Source organism: Uloborus diversus, chromosome 5 (assembly GCF_026930045.1).
Source record: "Uloborus diversus isolate 005 chromosome 5, Udiv.v.3.1, whole genome shotgun sequence".
Classification (NCBI taxonomy): Eukaryota; Metazoa; Arthropoda; class Arachnida; order Araneae; family Uloboridae; genus Uloborus; species Uloborus diversus.
The window spans coordinates 124,025,087-124,040,909 of NC_072735.1; the positions used below are offsets into that span (position 1 = coordinate 124,025,087).

Here is a 15,823-nt window from a genome sequence, read left to right on the forward strand (position 1 = left end):
CTTTTCTTAGTTTGTCATTTTGTTTTAATTCATGGTTGTCCATCAAATGAAAGTTGTTTTTTATTTATCGAAAACGATTTTGAGGCATAACTGTTGGTACAATTGGTACAGATGTATCTTCTGCACTGCTCCAATACATATCTTCAGAAGGAACAGAATGGTACCCACTCAATTGCAGCAAACCAAAAAATTGTAGGATTTCATCTCTGTCAACATCTATTCTTCCTCAGTGATATTGCCTGGTTCATCAGGGGGTAATTGGCATATATCTACATCTGACAAATCCGAATCTGACAATGTCTCTAAATAAGCCACAGCTTGTTCTACAGTAAGAAATCTTGTAGACATTTTTTTACATTTATGAACAGTTGGTATACATCAAACAGAATTTCGTTTTGCTCGAAAACAAAGCAAGCGAATTATTGAACTGCATTTAAAATATGAAGAATAAAACGCTAACTAATATTATTTTTATTATCACGTGACAATGCAGCTGTCCGAGCAGGTGTGGATTCGTCGCCATATAGTCCGTCAAACAGAAGACTGTTATTATTTTCTTTACTAACGAAACGTCATATCCTTTCAAAATATAAACTTTCTTGGTTTTGCCAACATCTACATCTGAGTACATTCAAAATTAGAAAAAAAAAAGAAACATATATTACGAAAAATGAAATTTCCCCCTTGAAGTCGAAAGATTTACTTCTTGGAAATTTGACTCCCTAAAAGCGCCAATGTTCCAAAATTGGAACATGCTATTTTGAATCTGTACACCTTTCGGAAATATCATTGTACATTTCTACAAGCATTTTAAAATCATACATTGAAGTATTTTTCACAACTATAATAAATATCATCACGTTTTCTGAAAAAGCCAATTTTTGGTAAATTTTATAAGAAAAAGTTGCAAAAAGCTAAAAAAACACTCATCTTTGAAAAATCGCAATAAATAATTGAAAACATATAAACAATCAAGCAGGAAATCAAAAAATACTTTGAAATAAGACTAAACTGTGTTAAAAAAAACTTGTTTATTTTAACGTTATTTCTTGGGAAAATTTTCACTTAAATATGATGTTCCATTTTTGGAACATTGGAGGGTAAACGGTTAAGCAATTGCTTAATGACGTTGGATTACTGATTTTTTGAATCCTCAGCTATGGTTTTAACTGTGAAATAATTGTTGATATGACTTGTTTTCATTTTCATGCTAAAGTTTTATTTTAAGTATTCAGTTTTCGGGGAATAAACTCATTCATTTATGTTTCTACATAAAGATATAGGCAGACGATTCTTTTTTTTTTCACAATGAAAATTAGTTCTTGACATTTTATGGTTCTTATTTATTTTGGTAAGGGCATTAATTCATTTAAAAATTATTTTTGGCTACAAAGGGAAAAAAAGTTTTTTTTTGATATGATGTATTTATTTTAATGAGCTTATTAATTTTAATCATTATTTTTTCGTTTTGAAAGCTCTTAAAGAATTTTTTTAATGGAAAAAAGAGTATTAGCTACTTTGTTTAAAAGGTGCTGATATTTTATTTGTTCGTTTTCTTTACCCATCTAACTTTTTAGATGAGTGAGGAATATTTTATTCCTAGGAATCAGCTCTTAAAATATTTAAAAAATATGTTTGAAATAATTTGTGATTTTAGTTATTTTTGAGAATATTTATCAGGTAATTAGAAAGTTGTATGGGTATGCGAGAAAGTAGGCTCGTTTAGTTCTAGACGGAACTTCTTGTCTTGTCTTTTAATTGTACACAGGGAGGATTCACTCACACCGTTTTGTCGTGCTACCTTTCACGCATTTTTTAGTTGTTCAAGCACATTGAGAATCTTTAGAAGTACATATTAAATTGCTTTATTTATATTCTGCTACTTCAGAATAAATTTAAAACTCTAATCATAAATATTATATTAATCACACTCAGTCTCATTTCATTAGTAAATCAATACATTAATATGCAAAATACACAACAACTTTTGGCTAATTGTCCATAGTTTTTGAATCTTGAGAAGAACTGCCATGTACAGGCTTAGAGTCACAAAGTAACAAACTCAATGCTATTTGCTGTTCCTCTTCAAGGATAGGCTTTGAAAAAGGACCGTTTTGTTGTTCCTGAAAAGGGCCGTTTTGTTGGTCCTGAAAAGGACCGTTTGTTTGGCCCTGAAAAGGGCCGTTTTGTTGGCCCTGAAAAGGACCGTTTGTTTGGCCCTGAAAAGGACCGTTTGTTTGGCCCTGAAAAGGGCCGTTTTGTTGGCCCTGAAAAGGACCGTTTGTTTGGCCCTGAAAAGGGCCTTTTGTGGGAACGCAATGGAAAATAAAACTCATTGTGACAAGATGAAACAGCACGTGCGAAAAGATCAACAACGCTAAAATGAATGAGCGAGGTTCGGCAATACGGCTACAGTAAAGCAAGTCTGCGGATGCGCATGTGAATCGGAGCATTTGTGTTAAGTTTTTGGGGCTGCGGCTAGACGCCCGTCTTTTTGAGACGTTCTTTGCACGAGCAGCTCTGAACCATTTCATGACAACCTCGTCGATTTCACTGGTTTCTGTTTTGCGAAACTTTACATTTTTAAAATTTTCATTCAAACTTACAATCTACAATTTTCTAATTTCGTCTTTATCTTTTAAAATTTCGCTGATTTGAGTTTTCCCAACTTGAAAACGATCGGCAAGACAACGCACACTTATTTTTTCTTTTTTGGCAACATCCAAAACATTAATTTTTTCTTTCAATGTCAGTCTCTATCTTTTAGTTGCCATTTTAAAACTCAAATAATATTGTCACACAAAAAAATCAACTAAATCAAGACGCCTTTAGGAAAGTTTGCAACTGCAAAGCTACGATTGCTGCATGAAAAGCAGGTTCGCTTGCCTCTCAATTCATCTCAGGGTATGAATATCCCATTACCAACGGCGGCGATTCGGCGCAGCAACCCCCTTCCCCCCACACTTTTTATGGTTAACTTATTTATTTTATCTCGAGTATCACTATTGCGTGATTGACAGTTGGCAATATGACCTTGAATATGGGCAAATCTTTTTCATGTCTAAAAATTAAACAACCCAACGAAACCACGGCGCCATAAAGCCGACTACTACCGGCGCCGGTCTACTCAATTGCATCTCCCGAGACCCCAAGAGCCTCAGTTAGAAAAAGCGCCCAGTTTCCTCTTTTTTTTATCTTAACTTTTGAATAGTTATTGTATACAAAATTCATTAAAATCTTAAGAAAAACGTACTTTAATTGTTAGACTGACATCAGTTTTCACTTATCTGCTTGAATACTCTCAAAACTAGCCGTAACAAAATTATGACTTTTTTTTCTTTTTCATTTTTTGCTGCCCCCAAAAAGTACCATGGCTTTTAGTTTTTTTTTTTTTTGCCCTCAACTTTTAAGCCCCAATCGCTGCCTCTGCCCATTACTACCCTTTTAATTCCAAGAAACAATGATAAGGAAATGACGGGGGGGGGGGGGAATATCAGTTGTGGAGGATGAAAAGCTTTGTAAGGCAAGCAGTTACTAAGATATTCTGTGAAAAGAAAAAAAACCGAAAGTGCTACGATCGCTAGGGAAATTTTTTGTGTCTGTCCGTTATTCGGAGTGTCCTTTATTCAGAGTGAATTACATGGAATGGCCTATATTGAGGGACTGGGACTTGCAAAAATGTCCATTAATTAGAGGTGTCCGTTATTCGGGAGTGTCCGTTAAGGGAGGTTTTACTGTAGTAACGTAACCTGTAAAAAGTTTCCCGTAATGAATATACAACCCCTATACATTCGACAGAAGTATACGATCAACCTATTTTTTTTTCATTGATAAAATTTGTGAATGAAATAAGATAACGGTCTACGATTTTCGAGAAGCATTTGGAATCTTGTGGAATATTTGAGAGCTCTCTTTTCGGTGTTTATAAAAAGCATCCCGCATGATAAAAGTCAGTTTTCGATGGAGAATTTGCACTGACAGTGTATTAGCTCTGTTTATTGCGAGCCATTTCGCTGTGTTGTTTTTCCTATTTTGAAGTAAATACGTGTGTAACCGTTGAGTTTACGGTGTTGTGTGATATTTGCTTAATTGCTGATGATTAATTTAGCAGTTGTTGACGATCTTCCCTGTACATAGTGTAAATAAATTTCCTGTATTTTTAATCAACAACTGTGTCGTCCTTTCAAGAAAGTGGAAGTCGCACCGGATCCGTTACAGCATGTTATTTCAAAGGAGAAAAACATATTTTCCCCTGTAACTCATGATTAATTTCTTTCTTTTAGAGAAAATTAAAGAACTTTAAATATTCAACAAAATTAAATATTTTTTTTATTTGCAGCATTATTTAAATTATGAAATTGGTTCAAAATCATGTACGGATAATGTTTAATAATTTCTCATATTTGAACAAACTAATTTAATATTCTAAATTTTGTGAATTTTTTCTTCAATTTTCAATCTTGTTTTTTTTCCTTCTCTTTTGAAAATGAGTGCAAACTGAATACCATTCTAGCCAAATTCATCTATGAGCAACTAATACGATTTCATCTAATAGCAACTACATTTCAAACAAAGCTTGTTGTCGTTAAGTCGCTACATAAAAAAAATGTATTTGTAGTCTTGTAGTGTAAGAAGGAGGTTGGATTGCGTAACACTTGAAAAGGGGTTCAATGACTTGCATAATGGGGCTTTTTGGGACTGCCTACTGCACAGATGCCATAAAGCACCTGAGGTCATGTAGGCAATCATCTAAAGATGACAAGCTATCCTATTTTGAAACCTTATAAGGGGTAATTGGAACTACAAAGATTTCAGAAAAAAATAGCAAAATACTCTTTTGCAAATTGTGATAATACAGAGTAAAAATTGTTTTCGGGTTGACAAATCAGTGACAGCAGTCCTCAGAGAGAAAAAGCGAGGTAGAAGAATGGTTCTGGGTAGAAGAGAAGATTATGCTTTGTTATTTGCTTACATTGGGCTGTCGGTTCAATTCAATTAGTTTTTGATCACGCCTTCTGTTAACACCTCTGCGCGTGTCGCTGAGCGATAAAGGGGAGGAGCGTGGGAAACCATCCCTCGTGAGATGCTCTTCCAACGTCGTTAGCGGATGCAGCCATAGGGCTCTCGCTCCCAATTCAAGGTTTATACTCAATTTCAGAGACAAAATGAAGGAGTTTTAGAGGAGTTTTGAAGGAGTACTTTCGGGCTATCTGTAAATGATGTCGCACTTTTCTCAACATATTTGACCTCCTTCTCCTTTGTCACAAAGTGTCACACTACATCTTACTCCTCTCCTTGTCAGATGCCACATTTTTCATAAACATAGTGTTATAAAAACTGTGTGATGTCACTTTTTGTCACCTTCTCTCTTCCCGTTGATTTAACACACATCAAAGATCCAGATTTAAAAAACCACAAAAAAAGTAAGTCCTTCTTTTCTCGCTTTTATTTGCAACGAGCCATTAAATCTCATAGTTTCCCTTGTCGATAAATCGTCTTTCATGCTGCCATCTGATGATAGGTAATCAAGCGGCAGATGATTTTTATTACATGTGACAAATGAAATACAGTGGAGCACTGTTTATACATTTCTCTTTTAAACATTTTTTAAGTTGGTCCCTGCAGAGTCTAATACACATTAACCTATACCTATTATACGTTTTTTTAATTGTACGTTTTTTTCATACAGTCCCTTTAAAAACGTATAAACGGTGCTTCACTGTATATGAAAACTGAATTATGGAGAAAATCATTTTCTTTTCTCGGATGCGAAAAAATATAGTTTGTTTCCCCGCATTCATTGTGTTTATTTTTCTTTCTCCAAGCAGCTTTTTTTCCCCCTTCACTCTTGTGACAAAGTTAACAGTTGTTGATCGAAAAATTTTAAATTACTGTAATAGAGGAAGATTATGTTGTCTTGAACTAAAAAAGAAGGAGTTAAAACCAAAATAAGGGAGTTTGAAGGGACCTTTAAAAAAAATCCTAAATGAAGGAGTATTGGAGGAGTTTTGAAGGAGCGTAGGAACCCTGCAATCTTTTGCAAGGATACCAACATATCCCATTATTATTTTATGATGTTTATGCCTAACATGTAAATAAAGTAAATTTTTTTTTTACCAACGACTCATTAATGCAGTCATCAAATCTTACAATACAGTTCACTGCGGAAAATTAGTTTTCCCCCAGATCCAGGCGGCTTCACCTTCAACTCAGCCACAAATACAACAATGAATTAAATACAAAATGATCAATAGCAAAAAATGCTTTGAAAGAAATGGTGTAATAGATAACAGGAGAGTAACATGCTGTCCATTTGGACAATTCACAATATATACACTTTATAAGAGAAAAAACTGAAGCACCCTTTGCTTAGGAATTTCAAAAACACATCTAATCCATTTCATGAACTCGAGAACAATTAAAATTATTTAAGGCACTTCATTTGCCCTTTCCAGTCTCTGAAATCTAGTACTAGATTGTACAGTTTTACAGTACTGTTCTAACTTTGTAAGAAATTTAAGTTTAAGTTTAAAAGGAAAAAAAATATTAGATTTCTCATTGCAACATCTTTTTTTTTTATTTACAAGCAGTGCAGAAAACGAAAAGGAATAGAGGTGGTGGTTTTTTTTTTCCGGGCTGAACAGATTAACAATATGCAGTAAAAGATAAAAGTAAGCAATACAAAAGAATTTCCATTGCATTTGAGATTAAACAAACAGCAGGATATGAAACATACAAGTAACAAAAATTTATCTCAAGTAATGTGTTACAAAAACGTGAGAACCATAGATTTTACAGTTTTGATGCAGGATGAGGCAAGGAACTGAATTTAACACATTTTGGCACTTATGCCTCTGTTGTCTACCCCTCCCATTTGTTATAAATGCTTACATTTATGGTTTGTGTCCACACTTTACCAAATTTTTCGAGGTTTTCAAGCACTTTAAAATGAAATTTATTTTTTCAAGTCCTTTCATTTTTCTTTTTGGTAAGGAACAAATCTTGGGAGCCTTCAACCAAGCGGGTGCAGTAAGCTATGGGCAGTTCTCAAAAGGTGGGAACAAAAAAGTTAACTTTGAGCAATTTCAAAAATTTTCGAATTTGAAGTCAATTTTGCTTTTATTCTATAGTATCAGTGTTCGCGCTCAACTATCCATAACATGGGTCCCAGGGACCCATTAATAAAATAGATTTGGGTCCTTTGGTGGAAAAAATGAGTCCCTTAAATTTTAAACAGAAAATCTTAGTGTGTAAATGAATAATATAAAAATATTTATACTTGGGGGGGGGGGGGGGAGGCATGAAATAAAATAAATTGGTTATTTTTGCCCTAATTTTTTTTTGTGATTTTATCATTGTAAAATTATTTTCAAATAATACACTTGCAAGACTCAGTTATGTGAGAAACTATTTGGTCAGTTACAATGAGATTAACTCAAAATTTACTTTAAAAATAGGTTTTACCATAAAATATAAAACAAGTGCCTCTGATTGATCAAGCAAAAAGCACTCCCTTAACTTTTGTTTTCCTGGAAATTTTTCTTAGTGAAAAAAGCAAACAGACCCCCCCCCCTCCCAATTATCATTGGCAATTACATAATAATAATAAATCGCAAGCGAATGAACCCTACGCAAAAATCGCGATCGCAAAAACGAAACATTTTCTCATATGAGTGTGAAAATTGCTCATTTGCGATCTTAAATCAGTATATTTGACTTTATTTTGACTTGTTCAAAATATCTGTTTTGATTTTTGTTCTATTTTTAAAATCGCGCAATTTTGAAAATGGCGCGCAAAAATGGCGCGATCGATTAATACCCGACTTTTGCAAGTCCAAATAAAAATAACCCATCAGAAAGAGATGAATTATTAGAAAAAGAACAAGGTTAAAGTGCTTTTGTATAAAATTCAAGTATTCATAAGCAATTTAACAAGAAAAATGTAAAGTTCCGAACTCTTTGTGTTTAGCGCGATCTGGAAAATGTTCGCCATTTTTTTCTCCCCTCTTTTTATTGGGGATGCAAAATGATGATTTTCAAAAGTAATTCTGGTTACATGAATGTCAAATTGCAATATTTTTACTGTACAATTGTCTTGTAATAATCCTAAAGATTGCATTGAAAACCTCTCATTTTTAGTCTTCATTTCTGTTTTTAGGAATTTCTTCAAGATAAAAGTTGAGGGAAAGCTTATTCTTAGAATTCAGTACAATGGGCTATTTGTGAACTTGCTCCCTGAGCTCTGCCCAGGAGGTCACTGTAAGCTCCAGTCTTATCACTAAAATTCCATTGACTGGTCCACAATTGGGGTGTGTTTGAATATCTGATAAACAGATAGGGTCATTTTAGTCCCTTTCTGTTGATTCTCTTAGTCATTTTGAAGCTTAAAAGAATTTACTAAATAGATCTTTAGCATTTTCTCCCATTTTTTTTCTGGTTCTTATCTTTTGGGTTATCTGGGTCCCTGGGACCCGATTTTTCGCGGAAGTTGCGTCCCTTTCCCGCGAATTTGCGTAAAAACCCGCTATAGCGCGTAAACGCGAACCCTGATAGTATGCATACCTAGAACACAATATATGAACATGAAAAGACAGCAGGTATTTGTAAAAATTGTTAATTAGAAAATTAAATCAGCAGTCTGTAGGTAACAGATTTTGGACATTGTTGTCCTGTAGGTAACAGATTTTGGACATCATCATAACATAAGTTTCACCATTTTTGGCAATTGTTAATCTGATTTTTAACTTTTAAAATGAAAATTTTATTTACTACTTTTTAAATTTTGCAATTTAATAATAAAGAGGATATTAATGAAATACTTGAATGGCTATACATGCTGCTCCTTACATATAATAAAGTTTTGGAATGATTTTGAAGAAATATGCAAAGTTAAAAAAAAAGCTTCAAATTAAAAATAATACAATTGTAAAAAGTGACATCTGTTTTAATAACGAATATTTTTTCTAATGTCATAAGAATTAAAATGATGTCTAAAAAAATTATTGAAGAAAGAAATTCGTATTTCTATTTGGAGATCGTTAAATTATGTGTTTCCAAAAGAAAGAAGAGAAAAAGAATTCTAAAATAATAAAAGCAGGAAAAAAAAAGAAAAAAAATTGCTAGTGCAGGTGATAAAAGTCGCCAAAACTGGTACAGCTGTCGATAAACCACATTTGTCAAACTGGAATTCCCCTCTGGTAACCTTTAGCTTATCGTATACTGTGTTGTAGCCAACGGAGGTTTGCTTGGCGATTTTAGCGCAAAATGGCTTTCGGTTCGATCATAACCAGCCATGTTTCTACTGTAATTTATGTATTGTTCAATGTGTAACATATTAATTATGCAAAATACCAATGGATTAAAGAAGATAACATTATAATAACGTTTTTTATTGAGGTTAGAAGACAGTAGACCATCAAAAATTATGAATAAATGGACAGAATTATCGGCGTCAAGATCGTAACGCCATTTGGACATCTTACATATACGTTTAAAAAAAATTATTTTTCTTCTAAGATACTGCATAAAAGCTTATGAAAACACTTTTAAACAATTAAAAAATGATTCTGAGGCTCGATAAACACCTTTAAAATGAAATCATCATATACTTAGTTCTCAAAAAATAGCATTGTAAAGATCGTAAATTTTGGACATGCATCAAATTTCAAACTTACTATTTTCTAAAATCGTTTACAAAGTGAATAATCTGTCTTTACTTTTGTTATTTGTGTAAAATATTAACAAAAAATTATTCAGTGTAAGATTCATACCTTTAATTTTTTTTTTGAAACGTATGGAAATAATTTAAAAACATTTTTCTTTAATGGTACATTTGCTCAGTTAACGTTTTGGTATGTCCAAAATTGCGCTTTTTAGCAAAGAAAATATTTTTTAAGGGCATTTAAAGAGCATTTTTTCCATAATTTATGTCAATTTTTGTCTCTATACAGTATTATAATTTAACTCAAAAATTTTTGAGTTAATTAAAATGAAAGTTATTTGGTGTTGAAGCTTCAAAGTTGAGGTCTGTGTTTGCCCCACCTTTTGAGAACTGCCCCTATAGCTTTTTTAGTTCATAAATAAATCCTTTTTTTAAATCTTTGTTTCAGTTTCTAATTTGTTGAAAATAATTGTTGAGTATTTTAATAATTGCAGCTGAATAGATAGCTGGTTCATTCAATATTTTCACTTATATACTTGCTCTGATAGCTTTCAGTTCAAAGTAGTCGTTTCCAACACATTTCAGCATCCCAGTGACAGCTTTACTAATTGTCATACATTGTATGGTGTTCTCTCCTCCCTCCCCACCCCCTTAGAAAAGTATTCATTTTTCTCTTCACTTTCGCTTCTTAACTATTCAAAAAAGAAAAAAATCATGAATTTTTCTTTTAAGATTTGGAAAGTATATTGTTACTATAAAGTCCTACTCAAGACTGGGGGGCATTGCCCCCCCCCCTCGGCATCTTGTAAATTCGCCCATGTTTGAAGATTAAATTATTTTTATGATTTTTTTCTAAAATATACTGGGCAGTTCTCAAAAAGTGGGAACAAAAAAGTTAACTTTGAGCAATTTCAAAAATTTTCGAATTTGACATCAATTTTGCTTTTATTCTATAGTATGCATACCTAGAACACAATATATGAACATGAAAAGACAGCAGGTATTTGTAAAAATTGTTAATTAGAAAATTAAATCAGCAGTCTGTAGGTAACAGATTTTGGACATTGTTGTCCTGTAGGTAACGGATTTTGGACATCATCATAACGTAAGTTTCACCATTTTTGACAATTGTTAATCTGATTTTTAACTTTTCCAATGAAAATTTTATTTACTACTTTTTAAATTTTGCAATTTAATAATAAAGTGGATATTAATGAAATACTTGAATGACTATACGTGCTGCTCCTTACATACCGTGGCTCCCAAAAGTGTTCGTACACTTTGAAACTTTTTAGTAAAACCAAAATAACTCAAAACTGAATTCGAATATAAAGTCCAATATTTTTTCTCATCATTCCTATGTCATTCTAAGTATAACCCATTGGTTTTTTTTTTCAAAATATTGACGGATCTTCTTTTCCAAATGGGTCAGAAAACGAAGAGACAGAGAAATAACACGCCACAAAAGTCATCGTACAAATATTTTCGAATAAATTCATAATTAAAATTATCATATGCCGTTTTATTAATATTTTTGCATTGTGTTGACCCTTATAAGTCATTTGGCTTTAATTTTTTGTTTATTTATTTCTTAATATATTGCTTATTACTGTAAAATGGCTGGTATTCGTAAAAAACTGCAAACGCCACTCAAAATTTGAATGTTTTTCCTGCAGTAGTGGTAAATTGGTTTGAAATGTCAGTTAATTTATTTGTTTGTATTATAAAGTGCTTGATAAAATGCTTTAAAGAAAGGAATCGGACCGAAAACAAGGCAAGAAAAGGTCAACCTGCAAAGTTGACAAAACGTGATCGTAGATTTAAAGTTAAAAAATTTATGAAAAATACACATTTGAGTACTGTAAAAGTTTCTGCAGAGTTAAATGAAACATTTTACATTTAATGTTCCCCTAAAATTGTTCACCAAGTTCTCTGATTAGCTGGATTAAATGGGACTTCTTTCCGCAAAAATTTTCTTGGTTGTGCGAAAAACAGAAAGCTTATGCTTTTCGTCGCAAAATCAATGATAAATAAGCTAAAAACGTTTTAGAAACACGTATTACTTACAGATAGAAATTAATTCAACATTTTTGGTTAAATTGTTGTATAACTGTAAGTATAAGAAAAAAATAGGAACTTAATCTTAAGAACTTAGTTGGATCAGTTGATCAGGTGTTTTAGTGTGAGGGTGCATATCAGCATCAGAACTTGGTAGTTTGTAATTTTTTGATGAAATAATGAATCATGCTGTTCCTTTAAATATTTTAAAAACCAATTTTGAACTCTTAACCAAAAATTTGGTTATTGGAAACAACTTAGTTTTTTATCAAGGTAACGATAAGAAGCACACGGTTTAACGTTTGCGTCTAGTGCCTCGAAAATTGTCCTAAGGTTTAGAAAATACCCCCTCAATCTCCAGATTGTAACTTAATGTAACGTATTTAGAGATGTTTGGACGCTAGATTACGAAAATAGGGCTTTAAAACGAAAATAGAGCTAGAAATAGTAATACTCGAAGTGTGGTAGAACACTTACTCAGAAGTTACGCTAAAAAAAGAAAGAAAAAAAATGAAATCTATTCCCAGACGTTTAAACGGTGTTATGAATACTGTATGATATTCTACTAATTAATAACTTAATCAAAAGTTAGATTACTTGATAATATATAGACATTTTATAAAGTGTACAAAGACTTTTGTGAGGTAAAATTTCCGGCACTTTTCGTTTTTTGATTTTAAAAAAATTAAGTTTTAATATTTTTTAAAAACTTTTCATGCAGTTTTGTTAAAAATTGATCATAGATCTTATAATTACTTATTCCGAAATTATTATTCTAACCAATGATTTGGGGCCCATTTCGTTGAAAGTCCTAGGTGTACGAAGACTTATGGGAGCCACTGTATAATAAAGTTTTGGAATGATTTTGAAGAAATTGATGCAAGGTTAAAAAAAAAGCTTCAAATTAAAAATAATACAATTGTAAAAAGTGACATCAGTTTTAATAATGAATATTTTTTCTAATGTCATAAGAATTAAAATGATGTCTAAAAAAATTATTGAAGAAAGAAATTCGTATTTCTATTTGGAGATCGTTAAATTATGTGTTTCCAAAAGAAAGAAGAGAAAAAGAATTCTAAAATAATAAAAGCGGGAAAAAAAAAATAAAAAAAATTGCTAGTGCAGGTGATAAAAGTCGCCAAAACTGGTACAGCTGTCGATAAACCACATTTGTCAAACTGGAATTCCCCTCTGGTAACCTTTAGCTTATCGTATACTGTGTTGTAGCCAACGGAGGTTTGCTTGGCGATTTTAGCGCAAAATGGCTTTCGGTTCGATCATAACCAGCCATCTTTCTACTGTAATTTATGTATTGTTCAATGTGTAACATATTAATTATGCAAAATACCAATGGATTAAAGAAGATAACATTATAATAACGTTTTTTATTGAGGTTAGAAGACAGTAGATCATCAAAAAATATGAATAAATGGACAGAATTATCGGCGTCAAGATCGTAACGCCATTTGGACATCTCACATGTACGTTTAAAAAATTATTTTTCTTCTAAGATACTGCATAAAAGCTTATGAAAACACTTTTAAACAATTAAAAATTGATTCTGAGGCTGGATAAACACCTTTAAAATGAAAACATCATATACTTAGTTCTCAAAAAATAGCATTGTAAAGATCGTAAATTTTGGACATGCATCAAATTTCAAACTTACTATTTTCTAAAATCGTTTACAAAGTGAATAATCTGTCTTTGCTTTTGTTATTTGTGTAAAATATTAACAAATAATTATTCAGTGTAAGATTCATACCTTTAAATTTTTTTTTGAAATGCATGGAAATAATTAAAATTTTTTTTTCTTTAATGGTACATTTGCACAGTTAACGTTTTGGTATGTCCGAAATTGCGCCTTTTAGCAAAGAAAATATTTTTTAAGGGCATTTAAAGAGCATTTTTTCCATAATTTATGTCAATTCTTGTCTCTATACAGTATTATAATTTAACTTAAATTTTTTTGAGTTAATTAAAATGAAAGTTATTTGGTGTTGAAGCTTCAAACTTGAGGTCTGTGTTTGCTCCAACCTTTTGAGAACTGCCCTACTACCTAATATTTGGCCTAAATTTCCTCTTGTTCTATCTCATATTGATATAAATAAAACGTTATTTATAAACTTGCCAAACTTTAACATGAGCTTCACCAAAAATGTATTGCTGCACCCCCTCCCTCTCTCCAAGGTTGATGGCATATCTCCTCAAATGCTACAGAGGGCCTTTCCCCTAAAGTGAGAACAAACCCCTCTAAAACTGTACCCCCTCAAAGTTTCAATGGTGCAACTTGCACCAATGTGACCCACCTCTGGTGGACACCTCTGATAATGATACAACATGCGTTTAGATGATATATATCATAACCACTGTGTTACCTACTCTAACAGAAGTCGACTACTCTAACAGAAGTCGACCCACCCCTGGTGGACACCTCTGATAATGATACAACATGCGTTTAGATGATATATATCATAACCACTGTGTTACCTACTCTAACAGAAGTCGTTTTTGACTTTGATATTTTGCTGTTATGCAGTACAAATCAAAAATGCGAAAAAAATAATTGCCAATGCTTACAATCTCCAGATTTTGTTGTCCATTTAAAAGTGCAAACTTAAGAATATCATGAAATAGGAATTTTGATGAATGCAGATGTCAGAGAGAAAGAGTGTGAGAAACGAATTTAAATACTGCACGTTTTTTTAGTGAATTAATGCTTTTCTACACCCTACAGTAAAGCATTAGGTTTGCTACAAATCATATTATTGGTTGGCACAACTGAAAAATAGCACAAGGTTCCCTCTTCCTTATCTCATTCACATGGTTACAACTGTATAAATTTAGAATTGATTTTAAAAAGTACCATAGCTTAAAAACAGGGGTTATTTCTGCAACAAAGTGAAAAACTTCCATGCCAGCTATTAATAATATAATGGATAAACGATTTTTTTTGGATGGCCTAAGTTATTTTATATACTGAAAAGGAGTTTAATGGCCCCATTTCAGGTACGTACAATTTGCATTTTTTTCTTTGTCAATTTCTTTTCTCCAGCACAAACGATATTTTACTTTTATATTTTGCTGACAATTATTCAAAGGATAATGCTAACGCTTTAGGAAATGGAAGTATATCAAATATTTGTAATATCATGATTAAATATTTGAAGCATCACAGTACCTTAATAATTGAAGAAGTTGTAAACTTGTCACAAGAATATATACATGGGGATCGAAGTAGAGCCATACATATTCCTTTAGATAAATGTATTATTAATCACGATGGTCAACATAGCGCCTCAGATTGTCCAGATTAGTAACGTTCTAAAGTATATAATTTGCTACATTAGTGTTACCCCTTCCCATCTTCTAGAGCATCCCAAATAAAATACAGAAATAACTTCGAAAAATCATGGTTATAAAAGAATGATAAGCTACAGACATAAAACATCTTCGCAAACGAACTTGTATGTTCATTTGAAGCATATGAATTCAGCCTTACTTTGAATTGACCATCGTCAGCAAGCAAATCATCATCCATCATAGCACGAAAATATGATAAAACTATTTCAAATACACCACAAAAAAGTGCTCTATATTTAAAATTTACGATTGGTTAAACATTTCATTCCTATAAATGAAAAACTTTCAATAAACATTGTTCCTAACTCTAAACAACATTCATTTCATTTCAGTTTGATGCGAAACGAAATGGTTATATTATATTATACTACATTAGGTGATACTGCACAGAATAAAATAAGAGTTTCATGGTGGAGGTTAGGGCCTCCGTGGCTCTCTCGTGTTGTAAACAGGACTGTGGAGTCGGAGTCAGACTCATTTTGGGGAGGAGGAGTCAGAGTCGGAGTCGTTGGATAACATACCGACTCCGGACTTCTTTTTTTTCTCTAATTTTTATTTACTCCCTTTACATGAAAAAAGACAAAAAAAAAAAACTTACTACAAACTGGTTCGATTTATTCGGAACTCCAGCGCTCGAATACGCTACCTTGCGGTGATTTATAAAACTGCGTCTGCACCTAAAACATTGCCACGTTGCGCATCACGTGTGTCTGTTGACGTAAACGCGGTCAGTTTGTTCTG

General features: G+C 32.4%; 1 protein-coding gene across 1 annotated transcript in view; it reads right to left on the bottom strand.

Moving 5' to 3' along the window:
- Positions 1 to 15,260, bottom strand: part of LOC129223122 (RNA-binding protein 33-like) — a 75,312-nt gene extending 60,052 nt beyond the window's left edge. Inside the window, exon 1 of the mRNA XM_054857688.1 lies at positions 15,222 to 15,260. Within this exon, the coding sequence (XP_054713663.1) occupies positions 15,222 to 15,260 (39 nt within the window). The remainder of the gene's footprint in view (positions 1 to 15,221) is intronic.
- Positions 15,261 to 15,823: the final 563 nt, after the last annotated feature.